We start from the raw sequence: 22,825 nt of genomic DNA, 5'->3' as shown, positions 1-22,825 counted from the left end.
ACTAGATTGGCGATGTAACTTCAGGGAGCATTGGTCCAAATGTGCTTTGTTCCCTGGTGGCTTTGGACAGGTTATGCCATGCGATGGGGGTATGTGCTGCTGCAAAGTTTTATTCACTTCTGTGATAACCAGAAGCAATTTCCAAGTGGTGAGCTAGGCTATAACCCATGTATAAAGTTCAGCCCCTGCTTGACATTGTGGCCCAACATATAAATTTTATTAGCATGGCCGTGATTTGTCAATGCATAAATCTATGGTAAAATAAAAGGGACGCCTTTTTTTCTGCCAATATATACCAGACAAGCCCACAAAGTGTGGCATAAAGGATTTTGTACTGGCAGAAGCAAACACTGGTTTCTACCTGAAAGTAATTACATATACAGGAAAGTATTCCTTTCAAAGAGAAAACTGTCCCTTGACAAGCTAGGTTGAGCTGGAGCTGCTTCAGGGCTATGAACATTTAGGTCATGTTGTGTACCTGGACAATTTTTATACACGCCCAGAATTGTTCATGGAGCTACAGAGCAAGGGAATTGGAGCTTGTGGCACAATGAGGTTGAACAGGAGACACATGACTTCACAGTTGAAGACAGACAGGCTGAAGAGGATAAAAGGTGACAATCTGGTTTTCATGTGGGCAGAAAACTTGGTGGCATTGGCATGGCACGATCTCAAATGGGTGACTTGTCTCTCTACAGTACATATTAACAATATAAGTGAGAAAGTGCAGCACCAGACAGTTGAAAGGAAGCACCAGTGCAACACATATTGTAAGCAGTGCAATGTGGCAATGCATGCAATTGGCTTCTTTGAGCGATATCATACTTGGCAGGACTTTGCTGTGTAACATGTATGTGATATGTATGTGAAATCATATAATATGCAGGCTCATACAACATGCAAGACAGTAACATTTGTCAAAAGTAAATATTTTTTGTTGATTTGATATGTTAAACAATTGCTTTGTGTTCTTTTTTTAAAAAAGTTAGCTTTTGGAAAAATATTCAGCCCTAGGAGAAAAGAAACAAAAAAAAAATTAGCCCTAAAAGAGTTAAGAAGGCAAACAGAATGTTAGGTTATTTAGCACAATTTGTGGAGTACAAGCCCAAGGAGGTTATGCTCAAGCTTAATAATGCACTGGTTAGGCCTCATCTGGAGTACTGTGTGCAGTTTTGGTTAACAGGGTACAAAAAGGATATAGCAGCGCTAGGAAAGGCACAGAGAAGAGCAACTAGGCTTCCAGGGCTACACAGGACGAATTATGAAGAAAGATTAAAAGAGCAGAGCCTTTTCAGTTTAACCAAAAGAAGATTAAGAGGTGACATGATTGAAGTGTTTAAAATTATGAAGAGAATTAGTACAGTGGATCAAGACTGTTATTTTAAAATTAGTTCATCAAGAACTCAGGGACGCAGTTAAAGACTTGAGAGGTAAATTTCACACAAACAATAGGAGCTTTATGTTTACATAGAGAACCTTAGACACTTAGAATAAGCTACCAAGTAGCGTGATAGACGGTAAGACTAGGTAATAATAGTAATACATTTTATTTATATAGCGCCTTTCCCATGCTCCAGGCACTTACAGAATATAAGAACGAACAGCAGGGTATACAGTATATAGCATTGTACAAACCAGATAAATAAAGAAGATTATGACAGTGAATTCAGAGAAAGAAAGCCTAACAGGCAACATAATTGATGGTCTAGCGCGCACACACACACACACACACAGGTTACATGAGCATCTTGACAGAGAAGTAAACTGAGAGAAGGGTAGTAAAGTCAAGTAGAGCTAAAAGCCTTCCTGAACAGATGAGTTTTGAGTTGTTTTTTAAAAGAATTCATGGAGTCAGCTAATTAATTTCGCTAGGTCATTCCAGAGTCTGGGCGCTATATAGTTGAAGGCCTTGTCACCCATGGAGTGTAGATTAGTGTGGGGCACAACAACATTGCCAGAATCCGAGGACCTTAGTGGGCGGGCAGGCACATAGTGATGGAGAAGGTCACTGATGTAGTTTGGCGCGAGGTTATTTAAGGCTTTGTAGGTTATTAGTTGGATTTTGTATTAAATTCTGTAAGACACAGGGAGCCAGTGAAGATGGAGCAGGATGGGTGTGATGTGCTCGCTGCTGCTGCTGAATCTAAGGACTCTTGCAGCTGAGTTTTGAATAAGCTGGAGCTGATAAGATCAGAAGGGGCACCTGCCAGTAGGGAATTACAATAATCGATGCGGGATGTGATAAAAGCATGGACAAGTTTCTCAGCATTAGAGAAGGAGAGGAAAAGAAGTGTCTAGGTACTTTCAAAACTAGTCCTTTTTTATTTATATATAATATATATATAAAGAATTAAGTTGATTGGACTGGGTGAGCTTTGTTGTGCTGAATGGCCTGTTCTCGTCTAGTTTGTTTTAATGTTCTAATCTGTCACGCTCCAATCCATGAGCTGATAAAGGAGGATAATGCTACCATTTTTTGACAGACAATTTGGGTTACTTAATGAACACTGTAGTGTCCTGCACTGCAGTATATGTGGGTATCTGGTAATTGAAGGACTTGTTTTTGCTGATTTGGGTACAGTTCAAAATTTAGAAACTTGTGTCAAGTCCAGGTAAAAAAATCATTTTAACAATACAACAAAGTATTGGTGTTTTCTGTAACTTATTGTTTTTCTCCCATCTCTTCCAGTGTAGCAGATAAATTTAGTCAGTATTGGGAGGGATTTCTGTGCCTACATAGTAGAAGAGGAAAGAAATGGCCTTCACTCTATTCTACAATAGGCCAATCACCTATTCTAGGCGCCTTCAGTGTCTTTGTCAATGCACAATAGCCAATAACATTAAAGCTAAAGCCAAAATTACAACAGGAAAATATCAAAATACTGATATTTTTTCTTGTTTTAAATCCAATATATGTCAACCTCTTTGCTGTACTTTTGATGGAAAAAACGAAGTATTCACTGCTGTCAAAAAGTGCCACAGAGTGGATATGTGGATGATTTAAAATGATGTATAGAATACAGTGAATTTTTTTACTTTAATGTACTAGTAAAAATGCAGTACTGGGAAATGATGGAAACTCCACATGGACCACAATGGATGTGATTTAAACCCACTACTCTACCATGGCACCACAGAAAGATTTAAATACATAATTTCAGCAGTAATGGCACTTTTGACATATGTTTCGGCACTGATAAAACAGAGCTTTTACGTTTTTGCTACTGGACTGAATTCAAATATTTCCCAATTGCCCAACATTGACTGGCTTACGGTACAAAGTTGGTTGTATTTTTACACCTACTGCTGCCCTGCTGAGCAGTGACTACCCACAAACCTCAACTGGAAAAGCAGGGATAAATGTGGTTACTTTTATCAATTACTTGTAGTGCATATTCTTGTCTGATGTCAGTAATCATGTAATTCTTTGCTGAAAGAAAAGCAACACTCCTTAATTAACAGAGTAATGTCTTTGTAATTTTTTAATTGATTTTATTAAAATTAAATAACATTCTATACAAATAAGTCAAGTTTTACCAAACTAGTTTCGAAACAAATCAACCCCCCACCCATAAGAAAGAGAGCTAGGCCAGCAGAGTAAACTAGTACTACTACTTTAAACTAGTAAAAATAAGTAAATAAATAAATGAATAAAATTAAATAGAGTAAAAAAATAAAAAGGGAGAAAATCTTATTCTAAAATGTTATTGATTAGATCCTTCCAGGTTTTGAAAAAGGTTTGCACAGATCCTCTAAATAAGAATTTGATTTTTTTCCAATACTATATAACATCAGTTACCCACTGACTTAAAATAGGAGAGTTATGATTCTTCCAGTTGAGCAAGGTAAGTCTACTTGCCAATAGTGTAGTAAAGGCAATTACAGTTGTTTGTCCTCCTCTGCTTTGAGCCCATCTGGAAGTATACCAAACACAGCTGTTAATGGATTAGGGGGTTGTGTGACACCAAGGCTGTCTGAAAGGCATTCAAAGATTTTGGTCCAGAGTGATATTAATTTGGTGCATACCCAAAACATGTGGCCCTTTGAGGCTGGAACTTGATAGCAACGTTCGCAGGTTAAATCTTGCACTGGAAACAATAATAATTGTGTACTTTGCGCACATAGTACTCGAGTGAATTCTGTGCATTGCTACTGTCCACTCCTTTTCTGAGATGTTGAGTGAAAGATCCTTTTCCCACTGTACTCTTGGATCTTTGAAAGGGAGGGCTGTAAAATGGTTTTATATATTATGGAGATGCTGTTTGAGTCCTCAAGACTGATCAATATTTTTTCTAACATAGAGGGAGGTGGGAAGTGAGGAAAATTGGACAGGTTTTGTTTAACAAAGTTTCTAATTTGAAGGTAGTGAAAGAAATGTGTTGCTGGAAAGTTTAAATTTGGAGTTTAATTGTTCGTAGGATGCAAGGACATTGTCTATGTATAGATCTCTAAGTGATTTAATCCCAAATGTTTTTCCAGACATTAAAAACGGAATATGTTTGAGAGGGTGGAAAAAGGTGGTTCTCGTGCAGAGGTGTCACAGACAAAAGTTTCTCTATCTTATAATACTTCCTACATTGGTTCCATATTCTGAGTGAAGCACAATTGGGTTGTTAGTATATTGGCGATGACTTGTACTTATTGGGGTACAAATCAAGGGATATAAAGATGTACTGCAGGATGTTATTTCTATTGCAGACCAAGCCTGTGTATTTTCATCTATTTGTGTCCATGTCCAGGTTTTTATAGCTTGTATATTTGCTACCCAGTAATTAAAATTGAAAGTTAGGTAGAGCCATGCCATCTTCCATCTTTGTAGGGTCACCCTTTGGATACTTGGATGTTTTGAATTCCAAATAAATTAGGTTATGGTTGAATCTGATTTCTTAAATGATTTATTGATGTATATTGGAATGTTTTGAAATAAAAAAGAAGCTTAGGAGGGATGTGTCCAGTCTAATATTGTGTGTTTGAGAATTCCCTGGAAAGAGCACACTTTTATTCAAATTAATTCTGAGACATGAAATCTTTTGAAATTCTGTTAGTGCTGTTAGGGGTGCGGGCACAGAATTTTGTGGGTCTGATATATACAGCAATGTGTCATCTGCATATAGAGAAATTTTCTGTTCGCATTCTTCTCTGATAATCCCCTTTATCTCATAAGCGTTTCAACATTGAAGTGCCAGGGGCTCAATGACGATTGCAAAAAGCAGTGGTGACAAGGGGCATCTTTTTCTAGTACCACATTCTAGTTTAAAGTAGTCTGAATTAATGTTGTTAATACAAACTGAAGCTGCTGGACTGGTATACAGTGGTTTGATCCATGCACAAATGTTCAGGCCAAGCCCAAATTTCTCCAATGTAGTGAGAAGGTAGTTCCATTCAACCATATCAAATGCTTTTTTCTGCATCCAACAATATCTCCAGTGTGTTAGACTTTGTGGGTGAATATATTACATTAAACAGGCGTCGAAGATTGAAAGCGATGTGTCTGCCTTTAATAAATCCATTTTGGTCTTATGATATTACCGAAGGAAGCACTTTCTCAGTCCTTCTAGCTAGGACTTTGGAGAGTATCTTAACATCATTATTCAGAAGTTAATTGGCCTATATGATGCACATTGTAATAAGTCCTTATTTTGTTTAGGAAAGATGGTGATTAATGCTTGGCGAAAAGTTTGAAGTAGAATTTTGTCGTCTCTAGCTTCTGTAAAAATAGGTAATAAAAGAGGACCTAGCTGAGTTGAGAATTTTGTATAATATTCTACATGGTAGCCATCAGGGCCTGCTGCTTTCCCACTTTGAAGTGAATTTGTAGTATCTAGTAATTCTGATAGTGCCAGAGGTTTATCCAATTTCTCTCCTCTGTACTGAGAGTATCTATTTGTGATATCTTTAATGCATCCAGAAATGCATTAGATTGTGGCTGGTCTTAAACTCAGTATAATACACTGTCGGGCAACCGGTGCAGTGCGCCGCGGAATTTTCAAGGGGCACCGTGATAACTTTTGTAAAATATTTAAAATTGCTAGTGTTTTTGAACTTTTGATTGATTAAAAAGATACTGTTTTAAAAAAAAAGTTTATGTTGGAAAAACAGATAACGGTTAATCAGATTGTTGAATAAATGAATGTATTTATTTTGAATGCAAGTTAAAATTTCCGCTGTTCACCATTCATCATAATAACACCAGCGGTGTCAAAAACACATCTCGTGAGATTTAAAAAGTCTCGTTGTTAGAAGATCTCGCTCACTGTATGGATAGAAGAAGGCGGAGCAAATATAGAATGAGAAAATATGAACGCTACATTTCGGCTCTTGCCGACGAGAGAGTATCGCTGTAGCTGCAGCTGTCACCACTTAATTGTCTGAGTATTACTATGGAAAAATTAACCTTATTTTCACTCTGACACCGCTGATCAACACAGTAAACTTTGTAAACTCAGTGACCTTTTCCAGTTCTTTGTGGTGAAAAACATTTTGTTGTGACGCAAGCATTCGATACTTCCTTGTAATATAATTCTCAACAATTATCACTCGCTTTTTATTTACGGTAATTTTAATTAAACTTTATCTAGAAAAATTCATACATAGTTTATTCTAATTTCTAATTCGAAAAGATGTTTCTAATTAGAAAAGATGCAAGTGATAAGAAAGATAAACCGAACGAGAACAGGCAAGATAAGAAAACTGTAACATCAACAGGAAAAAGCGGAAATACAATGAAGATTATCTTAAATATGGATTCATTCCATCTGATAATGATCCATCACTGCTGTTTTGCTTGATTTGCCGAAGAACTCTCAGCAACAAAGCAATGTTGCCAAGTAAACTCCATCGCCATACACGTGCTGAAAAACAATCTCAATGTTCACAGTAATTAAATTTAAGATTTATCTTTTGATTCCTTTGTTAATGTCTTTCAAACTTGTAAAATTAACTGTTTTCATTGCCGATTGTGTCGTCACGACTTTATTTATGGGCAGTCCCTCAGGTGCGCCGTGAAAGAAAATTTTTGGACTTAGTGCGCCGCAACTCGAAAAAGGTTGCCTTTCACAGGTATAAGGACTTATAGTAGTCTCTAAATGTGTGCATTATATTTTTATGGTCAATGATTTTGTCAGCGTCTGTGTTGGTGATTGTTGGGATTGCACTGCTTATGGATTTGTTGAGCTAAGATCTTATTAGCTTTCTCTCCATGTTCATAGTAATGCTGTCTTGATTTAAAAATGAGTTGTTCAGTTTCTTTAGTTGTCAAGACGTTGAGTTCTGAATGCAGAGCTTGTCTTTTCCTTTGAAGTGCCTCACTTGGACCTTTTTGGTTTCCAGTTTATTTCCGTGGGAAAGATATGAGATAATCTGTCTTCTTAAGAAAGATGTCAAGGTTTTCCAGAGTATTCCTGCAGAAACATCTGAGGATGTATTTGTCTCTAAAAATAAAAAAAAAAAAAGGCGATTTGTTTGGATATAAATTCTGTACAGTTCTCGTCTACGAGATGAGTATGTGGGGCATAATGATTTTAGCTCCAAGGTCATAGGGGCATGGTCTGAGATAATAGAGCGGTACTTACAAGATTTAATCATAGGCAAGAAATTGTTATTTTCAAAGAAACAGTCAACTCTTGAGTAGCAATGATGCACTGGTGAGTAGAAGGAATATGGCACATTTGTTCTGTTATACTTGTATCTTTTGTGAAAGTGCTTATTTGATATTTGGACTTCAGTCTTCACACATTATACACTTTATTTCTACATTTTGTCTTTAGTACTAAAATATGGAAAAAGTTTCTTTTAGGTACAGTACTGTGCAAAAGTTTTATGCAGGTATGAAAAATGCTGTAAACAAAGAATGCTTTCAGAAATATAAATAATGATTGTTGTTATCGATTTACAAAATGCAAAGTGAGTGAACAAAAGAAAAATTTAAATCAAATCAATATTTGGTGTTACTACCTTTTGCCTTCAAACCAGCATCAATTCTTATAGGTACACTTGCACAAAGTCCGGGATTTTGTAGGATTATAGTCAGCCAAACTCTGCTACCGATGTGAGGTTGTGGAAGACAGTTTCATGTCATGGCAAGATTGAGCACAGCAACAAGACACAAGGTAGTTATACTGCATCAGCAAGGTCTCTCCCAGACAAAGATTTCAAAGCAAACTGAGGTTTCAAGATGTGCTGTTCAAGCTCTTTTGAAGAAGCACAAAGAAACGGGCAACGTTGAGAATCGTAGACGCAGTGGTCGGCCAAGGAAACTTAGTGCAGCAAATGAAAGATGCATCAAGCTTATTACCCTTCAAAATCAGAAGATGTCCAGCAGTGCCATCAGCTCAGAACTGGCAGAAACCAGTGGGACCCAGGTACACCCATCTACTGTCCGGAGAAGTCTGGCCAGAAGTGGTCTTCGTGGAAGAGTTGCAGCCGAAAAGCCATACATCCGACGTGGAAACGAGGCCAAGCAACTCAAGTATGCACGAAAACATAGGAACTGGGGTGCAGAAAAATGACAGAAGGTGCTCTGGACTGATGAGTCAAAATTTGAAATATTTGGCTGTAGCAGAAGGCAGTTTGTTCGTCGAAGGGCTGGAGAGCGGTACAATAATGAGTGTCTGCAGGCAACAGTGAAGCATGGTGGAGGTTCCTTGAACGTTTGGGGCTGCATTTCTGTAAATGGAGTTGGAGATTTGGTCAGGATTGTGTTCTCAATGCTGAGAAATACAGGCAGATACTTATCCATCATGCAATACCATCAGGGAGGCGTGTGATTGGCCCCAAATTTATTCTGCAGCAGGACAACGACCCCAAACATACAGCCAAAGTCATTAAGAACTATCTTCAGCGTAAAGAAGAACAAGATGTCCTGGAAGTGATGGTATGGCCCCCACTGAGCCCTGATCTCAATATCATCGAGTGTGTCTAGGATTACATGAAGAGATGGAAGGATGTGAGGAAGCCTACATCCACAGAAGATCTGTGGTTAGTTCTCCAAGATGTTTGGAACAACCTACCAGCCGAGTTCCTTCAAAAACTGTGTGCAAGTGCACCTAGAAGAATTGATGCTGTTTTGAAGGCAAAGGGTGGTCACACCAAATATTGATTTGATTTAGATTTCTCTTTTGTTCATTCACTGCATTTTGTTGATTGATGAAAATAAATGATTAACACTTTCATTTTTGAAAGCATTCTTTGTTTACAGTATTTTTTCACACCTGCCTAAAACTTTTGCACAGTACTGTGTGTTCAACATTTCTTGTCATCCTACACTTACAGATCTTTGTAGACGCAAAACACACGTGAAATGCATGTGTTCCGAATAACAATATATTTTTTTAGCCTAGGTACCTGAGTCACTGATAAACAAGGCTTCAGTTGGGAGAGGTTTTTGCAGTTTCTCCGGTGGTGGGGGGGGATGATATAGCAGGCAGCTTGCTGCTTGGGATTATCAACACATTTTACAAGACAAAAGACGCCGAATGGAGACGTATGCGTGGATTTAAGGTGGGCCGGATTTACGTGTTTTCTCGTAAGCGTTGGTAATTCTAGTGTTAAGACCACATCTTGGAATGATATTCTAATGATATTCATACTTTACCTGGTGCCTTGACATTGAAATGTTATTGTGTTTATTTTTAATTTACTGTGTAATAATGCAAAGTTTAAAAAAAAAAAATACGGCATCTAGCTTTGGAATGCTATAATACAATATAGTAAAGATACAGGGTAGATTATAAAGTAATCAGAGTCCCAAGGCCAGTGGATCATCCCATGGCAATACAGTCACACCACTGTCATTAATAGCTGTTGCGCACAGTGTTCACTAAAACATCATTTGTGTTATCACTTGCTATATAGTACTCTGTATATATTCTTCATAGTTTTGAGCAGCTCAGATGTACAGATGCTTGCCAAAACTGTTAAATTAGAAGGGCGACTGTGGCAGACCAGCTTGCCACTGTTGCAATTGCAGTCTTTCATCTTTAGTGATGAAAACAGATTCTGCCTGGGAATGAGTGATGGGTCACATAAGTGTTCAGCAAAAGACCTTGTGACTAATGCTGTTGATTGTGTATATGCCTGCTACACAGGTGCTATGCTGGGCATTATAGTTTGAGATTCTATTACCTAGTTTTAATTTTTGTCTGGTGTTTGTCGAAGGTACATTGACTGGCACTACCTATGTCAGGGACTTCATTGAGCCAATCCTAGCCATGTTCCTCAACCTATTCTAGAGTCTGTTTATCAAATCAACTGGCTACTGTCCTTACCAGACTTTCCTCCTTTTGAGTATAGGATTGGATTTTACGGGATGTCTTTTGCAATCAGCCATTGGCAATGAACATGTGCTTCCTGGTCCAAAGGGGCATGGACTGACATTCTGCAGGAGGACATTTGCCAGTTGTATGATCATTTTCTTGCACAATCATTTGAATATGCTATAATAATTGACATTATGTGTATGGATGTAAACCACATCTTACTACCTTGTGTGTGATCCTGTGTTTAAAATACTGATTAAAGTAATGATTCTCTTAGCCAGACTCCATTCTGTGTTGGGATTTCCACAGAATACTCATTTTCACTTTTCACTTATTTTATATAGGCAATGCTGGTGGCTTTTTTTGATCTGCCCAGCCTGTCCATTTTCTTCTAATTTTTTTTTTTCTGCTTACAAGAATCACTTTCACAATGTGCACAGTGAAGATTTTGAAAGTCATTTCTTGTTAAATTGTCCCTACTGCACATAAAATGGAAACAGGAAGACTTTGGAAATGTAAATTAAGTTAACCCTTTGACCGCCAACTCCCTAAATATTCCCCACGCCAGGCGAAATCTGAACAATTTTCGTTTTTTTACTTTTTTACATTTTTTACATTTATTCAAGCAGTATTGACCACTAAATGTTGTGCAAGTTGCCAGTGTATACACGAAATCTATAAATGTAAACTGAATTCTCAGCTAAGCAAAACATCTTGATACCAAACCGTGCCCTTTTCAATGGTAGATACTGTCGAAACTGTAAGCGGCCCTTCCACGACAATAAACTTTCATCAACTGCAACTGACGGTCCTGGCATGTAGGGCAACTGAAATGCTTCAAATAAATGATCAATCAAAGGACGTAGCTTGAACAAGTGGTCGCGGTTTGGATCTTTCTTATCTGGCTCGTTTCTGTTGTCATTCAAATGAGAGAATTTCAGCAGCAAAGAGAATCGGTTACGTGTCATGACAGCTGCAAAAATAGGTGTTGCATACATAGGATCTGTAGACCAGTACATCTCAATATCTAGTTTTCTGATTATTCCCATCAACATCAAAATCCCAATGAATTTTTTCATTTTGTTTTCATCAGTGTCAAACCAAGCACGAACACGGGAATGTGGAGGTAAATTGGGATTTTTCTCAATAAACTGTGCTGCATACAGATTTGTCTGATGAACAAAATGTCTGATCAAATCAGGTGACACAAACAGCTCATAAAACTGCTCAGCAGTGTAATTGTTTACATCAACAATAAAGCCACACGTTCCCTCAAACGAATGCAGAAAAGGTAGTTCACCACGGGCAGCAGCCCAGCTGAGATGCTGGGGATACACCCACTCAGCGCCGTCATCCGATGCGTCTCCATTCACAGTATCATGCAGCGCACGTTGCTGCTCATCACTGTTGCTAAAATCTTCTTCAGAACTGCTACAATCATGATCAGAACTGTCCAAAATCGCCTGCAAAGCCTCACTTGAAGTCAGTTTACGTTTCGCCATATTCACAGCTGTTACATGCGAATCACGTCACATGACCGGCCAAAACAACCACAGACTTGTCGAAATACAACGTAGTAATAATACCCACGCCAAACCGTCAGTTATACTACTTGCCAGGCATTCATATAACCACAGGCAAATGTGCCGGATAATTCCGGCAGTATGGCGTTAGCAATAAAACAACGGTGCCGGATATATCCGGCAGAGGGCGGTTAAGGGGTTAATCCACACTCCTCAAACCAATCATATGGGTAGAGGTTTCTAATGCGTCAAAAGACCAATGTAAAGTTAATGGTGCCCTGAAGACAAAGCAAGCTGATATTGTAGAGCAGGCCGTGTATTACTGTTAGAAGTGTACCTACAGAGATCCTCTTTACAATGTTGTTCGCAAGCATATCTATAAGGGAATATTTTCAACATGTGGCATTATCTTTGAATGGGGCTGTTTCCCTGAATGTAAATGCACGTGACGAAGGAAACATACACTGCAAAAGATGCTTGTTCATGCCCAAGTCTTATGAGGCTTACAGTGTGTATAGAAAAAAAGCATACCCCTACACCCCACCCCCCCCCCCACCCCCAATATTCACATTTTGTCATTTTGTAGCCTAAAATGAAGACATCACCTCACATATTGCATACCAAGCTTAAATTAGCTTCCACCAGTTATCAATTGTAATTAGTTTAGTATGAAAACAAATGTTCCTAGAACATTCCAGTGCCTGGAAGTGAAACAGAATGCAAACGATCAACTGTTGGTGGCAATTTTTGCCAAAGATCTTGGAGATAAAGTTGTGGACAGGCACAAGTCGGTAGTTGTAAGCAAAAAATTGTAAAGGCTTTATCAATCCCTAGGAGGACAGTAAAGCCAATTATCAAGAAGTGGAAAGTGTTTGGTACTACTGGCACACTTCCTGGTTTTGACTGTCCCTCCAGACTGGATGGAAGAGTGAGGAGGAAACTGGTCAGAGAGGCTACCAAGAGGCCTGTGGCAAGTTTGAAGCAGTTACAGGAATTTTTGGGAAAGGTGACAAGGAAAATGCCTCTCAAGAAAGGCCACATCAAATCTCGATCAGGCTTTGCCATCACGCACTGTGAAGATTCTGAGACCAAATCGGGAAAGTTGTTAGTCAGATGAGACCACAGTGAAACTATTTGGCCTCATCGCCTATTGGTATTTCTGGTAGAAAGCCAATACAGCTTACTATTCTAAGAACACCATACCCGCAGTAAAGCATGGAGGGGGTAGCATCCTGTTGTTGGGGGTGTTTCTTTGTAGTAGAAACTGGGGCACTTGTCATGTTAGAATGAAAAATGGATGGGGCAAAATACCATCAGATTTTTGAGGAAGACCTGCTGCTCTCTGCCGGAAAATTGTCAATGGGCAGAAGGTTCACCTACCAACATGACAATCACCCAAAGCTCACAGCAAAGTTGACCACATTTTTGGCTAAATGAGAAAAAGTTTAATGTCCTTGCATCGCCTAGTAAGAGCCCAGACTTGAACCCAATTGAAAATCTGTGGAGTGACTTGAAGATTGCAGCCCAGCAATGGTCACCATCCAGTCTGACTGAGATTGAACAATTTTGTAAAGAACAGTGGGCAAATGTTGCACAGTCTAGATGGGCAAACCTGGTAGAGAAGTATCCCAACCGAGTCATGGTTGAATTCAAAGCAAGAGGTGGTTCCACAAAGTACTGACACAGGAGGATGATCCTTTAAACGTCTCGTTTTTTTTGTTTTTTTATATTATTCTGAACTGTTGCTAGTGTATCTTTCACTTGGCTGTTATTAGTTGCATTAAGTAAATTCAGCTGGAGAAATATTTTTGTATGTCTTCATTTCATGCTGCAAAGCAAGAAAATGTGTATATTTTGAAGGGAGGGGATTTTCTATACCCACAGCTTACAGGTACAGAACAAAATGTCTATCAAATATGGCTTAGACAGGATTTTAAGAAATCCTCTATTTTACACAGAGTAACACTTTTATGCATGTCTTTTTTCTGGTAGGACTTTAAGGAGTTTGAGCCAAATGATTTTTATGTCAAAAATACTACTTGGGAGGATGTCGGACTTTGGGACCCTTCATTAACAAAACAACAGGTTTGTTTTGCATTGCTTTTGTACATTCTAAAAATGTTTTTTTAAAAGATTAATTTCCAATTTCCTGCCAATACTGTATAAATCATGTGTGTCTGTTTTCTGGCTCATAACAGAATAAATTCCCTCTTAATTTAACAATGAGATCCCAGTGATAAAATATGTCATAATACATAATTTTTACATTAGTAGAAATCAGCACAATAAGGAAAAATACAAAACTGCTTAATGCAAATCAAGTATGTTTAATTTGCTTGTTTGCATATGGAAGGCAGTCAGAAGTACCTCTGTTTATGAAAGTGGTTGATTTTTTTCTTTGTCTAGCTCAACATTTGGAAAATATGCTTGCTGTTTGATTTTTGTGAAAAAAGCTAACACAAATCAGTTACTCTTGTCTTTGTGTATGTGTAGGGGAAAATCAGCATAATTAGCTAATTAAAAATTGTAGAAAGGTAAAAGTAGAGATTTAGAGAAATAACTAAATAAATAGGATTGATGTAAACATTTAGTGAGCAAAACGTTTATGGCAAAAACCTAACACATTTTTTTCTTTGTTTCAGGATTATAGATCTAAGCCTTTTTGCTGCTCGGGCTGTCCATTTTCTTCAAAATTTTTTTCTGCTTACAAGAGTCACTTTCGCAATGTGCACAGTGAAGATTTTGAAAGTCGTATCTTGTTAAATTGTCCCTACTGCACATACAATGGAAACAAGAAGACTTTGGAAACGCACATTAAGTTATTCCACGCTCCTCAAACCAACCATATGGGTAGAGGTTCTAATGCGTCAAAAGACCAATCTAAAGTTGATGGTGCCCTGAAGACAAAGCAAGCTGATAGTGTAGAGCAGGCCGTGTATTACTGTAAGAAGTGTACCTACAGAGATCCTCTTTACAATGTTGTCCGCAAGCATATCTATAGGGAACATTTTCAACATGTGGCATCACCTTATGTTGTCAAGACAAATGAAAAATCTTTGAATGGAGCTGTTTCGCTGAATGTAAATGCACGTGATGAAGGAAACATACACTGCAAAAGATGCTTGTTCATGCCCAAGTCTTATGAGGCTTTAGTCCAACATGTTATTGAAGATCATGAACGAATAGGTTACCAGGTGACTGCAATGATAGGGCATACCAATGTAGTAGTACCAAGATCTAAGCCTCTGATGCTGTTGGCACCCAAACCACAAGATAAGAATATTTTAGGTGTAACTCCAAAAATGTCAACAATTCCTGCTAATATGAGGTCACTTTCATCACAACAGATGATGAGTCGGCTAGCCATACCAAAACCAGGTTTAGGTTCTGCAGGGCTTATGTCCAATGTTCATTTAAAGCAAAACACCTACGGGTTAAAAAACATGTCACAGGGTTACAATCTGACACAGCAAGTGAGAATCCCAATGCCAGGAAATGCACAAGTATCAGTTCCACAGCAATCTCCTACTGTAAAGCAGCTTTTACCAGGTGGCAGCGTACGAAATACCAGCTCTGTTACATCCCAGCCTCGCAGTCAGACTCCATCAAGGTATAATTTCGCATCGGGGAATTCACCTAGCACTAGTTTAGTGTCTTCAGCAATGAAACCAACAGAGCTGCCCTCAAGAGCCCAGACCACGACTGCTTTAGCTACATCTACCAAAACAGTGAATTCAACTAATGCTGGCACATCTTATACGCAAAAGTGGAAAATCTGTACAATCTGTAATGAGCTCTTCCCAGAAAATGTTTACAGTGCACATTTTGAAAAAGAACACAAAGCTGAAAAAGTCCCAGCTGTGGCTAATTATATCATGAAGATACATAACTTTACAAGCAAGTGTCTGTATTGCAATCGTTACCTTCCTAGTGACACACTGTTAAATCATATGCTCATCCATGGATTGTCTTGTCCACATTGTCGGTCAACTTTTAATGATGTAGAGAAGTTGGTAGCGCATGTCCGTCTGGCTCACCCAGATGAAGTGATGGGTCCAAGAACCGACTCCCCTCTGACTTTTGATCTAACCTTACAGCAAGGTAATCCCAAAAATATCCAGCTGATTGTGACTACTTACAACATGCGTGATGCTCCAGAAGAGTCTGTTGCTTTTCACGCACAAAACCATGCAATGATTCCTCAAAAACTGCCACATAAAATGCTGGATACTCCAGATATGCCCGTAAAAAGTGCACATCAAGCCGCTGTCCCATACAAAAAGGATGTAGGGAAAACCCTCTGTCCTTTGTGTTTTTCAATTTTGAAAGGCCCCATTTCAGATGCGTTAGCTCATCATTTAAGAGAAAGACACCAGGTAATTCAAACAGTCCATCCAGTGGAGAAGAAACTTACATATAAGTGCATTCACTGTTTGGGAGTATACACAAGTAACATGACTGCATCTACCATTACTTTGCACCTTGTTCACTGTCGAGGTGTTGGGAAAGCACAAAATGGACAAGAGAAGAGCAGTGCACCAGCCAGAGTTATACATACGCAAAACATTACACCTCTTAAGCGAGAGCTTGAATTCACTGATCCGGGTCTTTTAAAAAAACGGAAATTGGACAATGATCACATTGCATCTGTGCCTGCTGAAAAACCAGAAGAGCCAGTTGACTTAGCCCTAGATCCCAAGGGTCATGAAGATGACTCCTATGAGGCTAGAAAAGTGTTCTTGACACAGTACTTCAGTAAAAGGCCATATCCTTCCAGGAGAGAAATTGAAAAGCTTGCAGCAAGCTTGTGGTTGTGGAAATCTGATATTGCTGCTCATTTTAGTGCAAAAAGAAAGAAGTGTGTTCGAGACTGTGAGAGGTACAAGGCTAGAGTCCTTTTGGGGTTCAACATGAGAGAAGTAAATAAGTTAAAGCATGACCTGGATTTTGACCCTGAATGGTTTTTTGAAAGTAAAGAGGATGATGAAAGCAGAACATCCAAAACAAATACTGCAAGATCAGCTGACTCAATTAGCAGGCGTTTGGAAGAAAGCTTGGCTTCTAGCCGTACAGAAGGAAACACTAGAGAGAGCAAAGGTAGGCCTGGATGTTTTAAGCAGAACTTCAGATCATCTACAAATGCACCAACACAGAAAAAAGCAGTTGCAGTGTCTATTCAATCAAGTCTGAGAAGAAACAGCACAGCAACTAATAATACTACCCAAAGTAAAACTCTTTTAAAGGCAAATCAAAAGCTTTTAAAGAATGGAGATGAGCAGTCTGAAACAGTAGATGCAGGCTCAGGCAGTGCGTCAGAAGGTGAGGATACAGATGTAAAATGCGTGAGGGATGCAACAGAAGAATCAAAGGTAAAAGGCTCTGAAGGTGAATCTGACCAGAAAGCTGCAGCAGTTTCAAATGAGGAACAGCTTAAGAGGAAAGATAACAATGAGATGGAGGAGGAAATAGAGGAATCTCCAACAGAAGAAGATCGTTCACATCTGAAGGATGATTCTGCTTCTGAAGAAGAAACATCAGAAGGAAAGGATGGTTGTGAACTTGAAGAAGAATCTGAAATAAAAGAGGAAGCTCCTCATTCTGATAGTGGTCCTGGATCACGGCATACTTCTGATATAGAAGACAGCACAGTAGAAGAAAACAAGAATAAACCATTGCACACAGATAGTTACCAAAGGAAGCAGGCACTCAGTTTGCAGGAAAAATCAGTATTTGACATTAAGAAAGAGTTCCCAAAACAGGAACACTCAAATGATTTGGAAAAAGGCTGGTCTAAACAGGTGCCATCACTATGGAAAATTGCCTCACCAGAAAATGAGGAAAGTTTATCAAATCCCCCTTTGGACTGGCAGAACAGCACAGCAGACAGTGAAGGGGATGATCGGGTAGACAGTACGCTGGAGCAATCAATAGACAGCATGTCTGAGAACTCCTCTGAAGCTGTGCACAGCTTAATACCTGGAGTTGGACTGAGCAGCCAGCAGGCCTAGTCTGTGTTTCACAGAGATGTACAACATTGTAAAACTGCTTCAAAATAAAAAATCAGATCCAGAAAAATCTTAATTTATAATAAACCGTCCTGGATTTGAAGAGTTTTCATGAAGTCTGATATAGCTGCTCCTACGTATTCATTTTGTATTTACAGTGGCTGAAATGTATAATAAAAAGTTTTAAATACTGGTGTAGAATTATCAAGCAAAGTAACTTGAAGTGCAAGAGGAAGTTTGATGGTACATACAAATAACTAAGGAGTTGAATGCTGCCTTCATTTACTTTACAGTGGAGAGTCTGTGTATTTAGCTAATTACTTACGGAAAGATTATCATTTGCCTTCATAGTTTATGGCAAAGGTTTAAACAGCCATTTAAAGAGTAAATACTAGATTTTGCAGAAAATTTAATGAAATAAAGACCTTCAATTTTTCATATATTCATTTCAATAGTTACAATGTATATTTGTACAGTCTTTTAGAACTATCCTGAAGAAGCTTACTGCTTTGTGTATTCAAGAAATCTTTGCCTTTTGTTTTTTTTCTTTTTTCCTTTGTTTTGTTTTTGTTCTTGTGCACATGCTATGTATGAAATTCTGCATTTAACTCCTTCATCATATAACTAGAAAGTGCTGTAGTGACTGTGGGGGTTTTGGAAATTAGAACATTTTGCTAATTTTTGCAGGCCAGCTAAATAAATAGCGTCCTGTAGGCCTGTATGAAATCCAATACTTTTATTTTGCATACTCAGAATCATGCCACTACTATTGTGCTGAAACAACTTCCCAAAGGACTGTGTTTTTTTCATTTCTATCTCCAGCTACACCATTTTACTGAGTTTAATATTCCATAGATCTGTACTTTGTAGTATGCTGTGTTGATTGCAGCCGTCACAAAAAGCTGCTGCACTTTTTGACTAGTTTTACTTTAATAGAGAACACCTCTTGGTGGTGTAAACATTATATCATCTAATATATGATTCACTTGTACGTATGTTAATTTGTGCTCTTTATTTACCTTTGTATTTTTTCATTTAAACATTTCTGAACAATAAAGTGCTGTACTGTGCTCTGCAGTGACCACTTTTTCTTGTATTTGACCTTTGACCTCTGTTTTCTGTCAAGCTTTTATTTTTTATGTTTGCGGTGCAGTAGCTCCTACTTGTTCCTTATCTTTCAGTCATATGGGTAAAGGTAGGCGCCTGCTTCAGAGCTGCTTAGATAAATTAGTTCATGGTCAACTGAAACTTATGTGGCACTCATCACTAAAACAACCCAGCCAGTGGTTCAGTACTTGTCACACAACACTCAAACCGCTGGCAGCCTGTCTCCCAGCCTCTGTCTATTCAAAGCGAATTTTGTGTTACATTTTGTATTTTGTCAAACATCTGAGATGATATTAAATTAAAATATCTGACTAATCATCAGTTGTCTTAACCTCCTTACTGTTGTGTGTCTTTGAATGAGTTGTGAGTTTCCCTTGTCTTAAGTCACATCTCCAAATGTCATGACATACAAGTAGTCAGTTAGTCATATGTTTGAAATTTGGCTCCAGTCAGCATTTTCACCGCATCAAGCCATTATGCATTTCCACTGTGCTCCTGTCATCATCTTTGTGTAGGCGAGTGTCAACTGCTTTTCTAAATGTCTGTTTTTCTTGTTTCATAATGTGATTTCAGAAAGTGATTTAATTTTACGCTGCTTACTAGTATATTGTTTAAAATGAGTTGATCACAAATTCCATCCAGCAAGTTTTGTTGGTACAATGTAAAACCTGATAGCAATGTGCATTAAAAAGCTACAAACTGGTATAGATGAAATTACAAAAAAGTGGTTGACTGAGCTGCAGTGTTTTCCCAGGTTACTAATGTGTAACTTTGTAGTTCGGCATTTATGAGTGATTTTGAGAAAGAAAATGCATTTGATATTGTTGGAACTGTACACATGCACAGTGGGTACGGAAAGTATTCAGACCCCCTTCAATTTTTCACTCTTTGTTATATTGTAGCCATTTGCTAAAATCATTTAAATTAATTTTTTCCCTCATTAATGTACACACAGCACCCCATATCAACAGACAAAAAAAAAGAATTTTTGAAATTGTTGCAGATTTATTAAAAAAGAAAAACTGAAATATCACATGGTCCTAAGTATTCAGACCCTTTGCTCGGTATTTAGTAGAAGCACCCTTTTGAGCTAATACAACCATAAGTCTTCTTGGGAAAGATGCAACAAGTTTTTCACACCTGGATTTGGGGATCCTCTGCCATTCCTCCTTGCAGATCCTCTCCAGTTCTGTCAGGTTGGATGGTAAACGTTGGTGGACAGCCATTTTTAGGTCTCTCCAGAGATGCTCAGTTGGGTTTAAGTCAGGGCTCTGGCTGGGCCATTCAAGAACAGTCACAGAGTTGTTGTGAAGCCGCTCCTTCGTTATTTTAGCTGTGTGCTTAGGGTCATTGTCTTGTTGGAAGGTAAACCTTCGGCCCAGTCTGAGGTCCTTAGCACTCTGGAGAAGGTTTTTGTCCAGGATATCCCTGTACTTGGCCGCGTTCATCTTTCCCTCGATTGCAACCAGTCGTCCTGTCCTTGCAGCTGAAAAACACCCCCACAGCATGATGCTGCCACCGCCATGCTTCACTGTGGGGACTGTATTGGACAAGTGATGAGCAGTGCCTGGTTGTCTCCACACATACCACTTAGAATTAAGGCCAAAAAGTTCTATCTTGGTCTCATCAGACCAGAGAATCTTATTTCTCACCATCTCAGAGTCCTTCAGGTGTCTTTTAGCAAACTCCATGCGGGCTGTCATGTGTCTTGCACTGAGGAGAGGCTTCCGACAGGCCACTCTGCCATAAAGCCCTGACTGGTGGAGGGCTGCAGTGATGGTTGACTTTCTACAACTTTCTCCCATCTCCTGACTGCATCTCTGGAGCTCAGCCAAAGTGATCTTTGGGTTCTTCTTTATGTCTCTGACCAAGGCTCTTCTCCCCCGGTAGCTCAGCTTGGCCGGGCGGCCAGCTCTAGGAAGAGTTCTGGTCGTCCCCAAACGTCTTCCATTTAAGGATTATGGAGGCCACTGTGCTCTTGGGAACCTTAAGTGCAACAGAAATTTTTTAGTAACCTTGGCCAGATCTGTGCCTTGCCACAATTCTGTCTCTGAGCTCTTAAGGCAGTTCCTTTGACCTCATGATTCTCATTTGCTCTGACATGCATTGTGAGCTGTAAGGTCTTATATAGACAGGTGTGTGGCTTTCCTAATCAGGTCCAATGAGTATAATCAAACACAGCTGGACTCAAATGAAGGTGATCTCAAGGATGATCAGAAGAAATGGAAAGCACCTGAGTTAAATATATGAGTGTCACAGCAAAGGGTCTAATACTTAGGACCATGTGATATTTCAGTTTTTCTTTTTTAATAAATCTGCAACAATTTCAAAAATTCTTTTTTTTGTCTGTCAATATGGGGTGCTGTGTGTACATTAATGAGGAAAAAAATTAATTTAAATGATTTTAGCAAATGGCTGCAATATAACAAAGAGTGAAAAATTGAAGGGGGTCTGAATACTTTCCGTACCCACTGTATACCCTGTTCACCACTGGATTTGTGCATCAGCACAAAGTGTGACGTTTTAATACTGTTCGTGGATTGAAAACCCAGTTAAAGGCATTTATATTGAAGCAGTGAACCCAGCAATTTTTTTCCTGCATGTTTAAACTATAAATGTAAGATGGTCTTTCATTTATTTTCTTCTTGCTTTTTCTGTTTCCTACTGCCTATGCAGGGTAAACATGCAAACATTCAGTGATGAACAGATGTGCCCCATGCAGTGGTTTACATTGATGGAAACAGGCCTACGTGGTGTGATAAGTCAATCTTACAAAAATCTGCACCGTGGAGTACTTAAGTAGTCCAGCCACATATAGGAGTATTAGTTTTGGGTAAACCCTTACAGATGGTAGTTAATGCAGGAGAATATGTCAATTCATGTATTCTGTATACAGGTACTTAATGGTGCTCTTTCAGAGAGGCAGTATACCTAACGAGAAGAGAGGGGTACTAAGGTCACTTAGTTCTTTCCCAAATGTGTCAGCTATGTTTGGCTGTGGCTTATTGGTATGCAACGGTTGACCGGAGTTCTTCGATTTGAATATCAGGTGGTGAAAATGTAGAAGAGATCGTCATAGATCCATGCTACTCAACACACGGGCCACATGTGGCCCCCTAAAGCATTTTCTGTGGGCCCCTGGAAAATAAGAAATGTACTGAAATCTAATAATCGTTTTCAGAATTTAAAGCCCTGCTCCAAACAATGTGCCAATGTTTTCTCTCACAAGGAGGCACACTAGTGTTTTATATGGTTTGTCAATTCAACCGAAGCTCCTGAAGCAACACTAAGCAGACAAAACGTTTAGAGAGTTACTGGAGAAAGCGACAGGAGAATGGCAAAACGCAAAGTCTCAGACGAATATTTAACAAAGCGTGGGAAGAAGATTTCACATTCACTGAAATAAACCGTAAACCTCTGCCTGCTTTGTTAAGAGAAGCATAGCGGTACCAAAACATGCAAATAACCAGCATCACAATGAAAGCTGTCATGCTGACTTTAGAAAATTATATCCCCCTTAGACCAATTTAAGAAAGGATACAATCTGCTCACTTCTAGACAGCCTAAGCAGCCAGGAAAAGTTACTACTATGCAAAATAACTGATTAGATCACAGAAGCCTCGTATGAAATAGCATGGAACATTGTAAAGAGCCGCAGACCTTTTACTGAAGGTGAGCTTATTAAGAAATGTTTCTTGGACTGTAGTGAAGCTCTTTTCGCCAATTTAAAAAATAAAGATGATTATCATTGGTCAGATATCCAAGTTGCAACTATCACATTCTATACTAGCCCAAAGAGTTGAAATAATTTCTGACAATCTTTTCGAAAAACTTATTACTGACCTATGTAATGCTGAACATTTTAGTCTGGCAATTGACAAGTCAACTGATATAACAGACATGGCCCAGGTCATGGGGTGGGTGCGCTTTTTTT

General features: G+C 38.8%; 1 protein-coding gene across 8 annotated transcripts in view; it reads left to right on the top strand.

Annotated features, from left to right (window-relative positions):
- adnpb (activity-dependent neuroprotector homeobox b) overlaps nt 1–19,209 on the top strand; it is a 119,634-nt gene extending 100,425 nt beyond the window's left edge. For all 8 annotated transcript variants that reach the window (XM_051932984.1, XM_051932983.1, XM_051932986.1 and 5 more), the window contains 2 exons: nt 13,772–13,864; nt 14,422–19,209. In XM_051932984.1, coding sequence (XP_051788944.1) covers nt 13,772–13,864; nt 14,422–17,787 — 3,459 coding nt within the window. In that variant the 3' untranslated portion in view covers nt 17,788–19,209. The remainder of the gene's footprint in view (nt 1–13,771; nt 13,865–14,421) is intronic.
- The last annotated feature ends 3,616 nt before the right edge of the window (nt 19,210–22,825 follow it).

Source organism: Erpetoichthys calabaricus, chromosome 10 (assembly GCF_900747795.2).
Source record: "Erpetoichthys calabaricus chromosome 10, fErpCal1.3, whole genome shotgun sequence".
Classification (NCBI taxonomy): Eukaryota; Metazoa; Chordata; class Cladistia; order Polypteriformes; family Polypteridae; genus Erpetoichthys; species Erpetoichthys calabaricus.
Note: the sequence above shows the minus strand (reverse complement) of the source record. Positions and strands in the feature narration are given on the sequence as shown.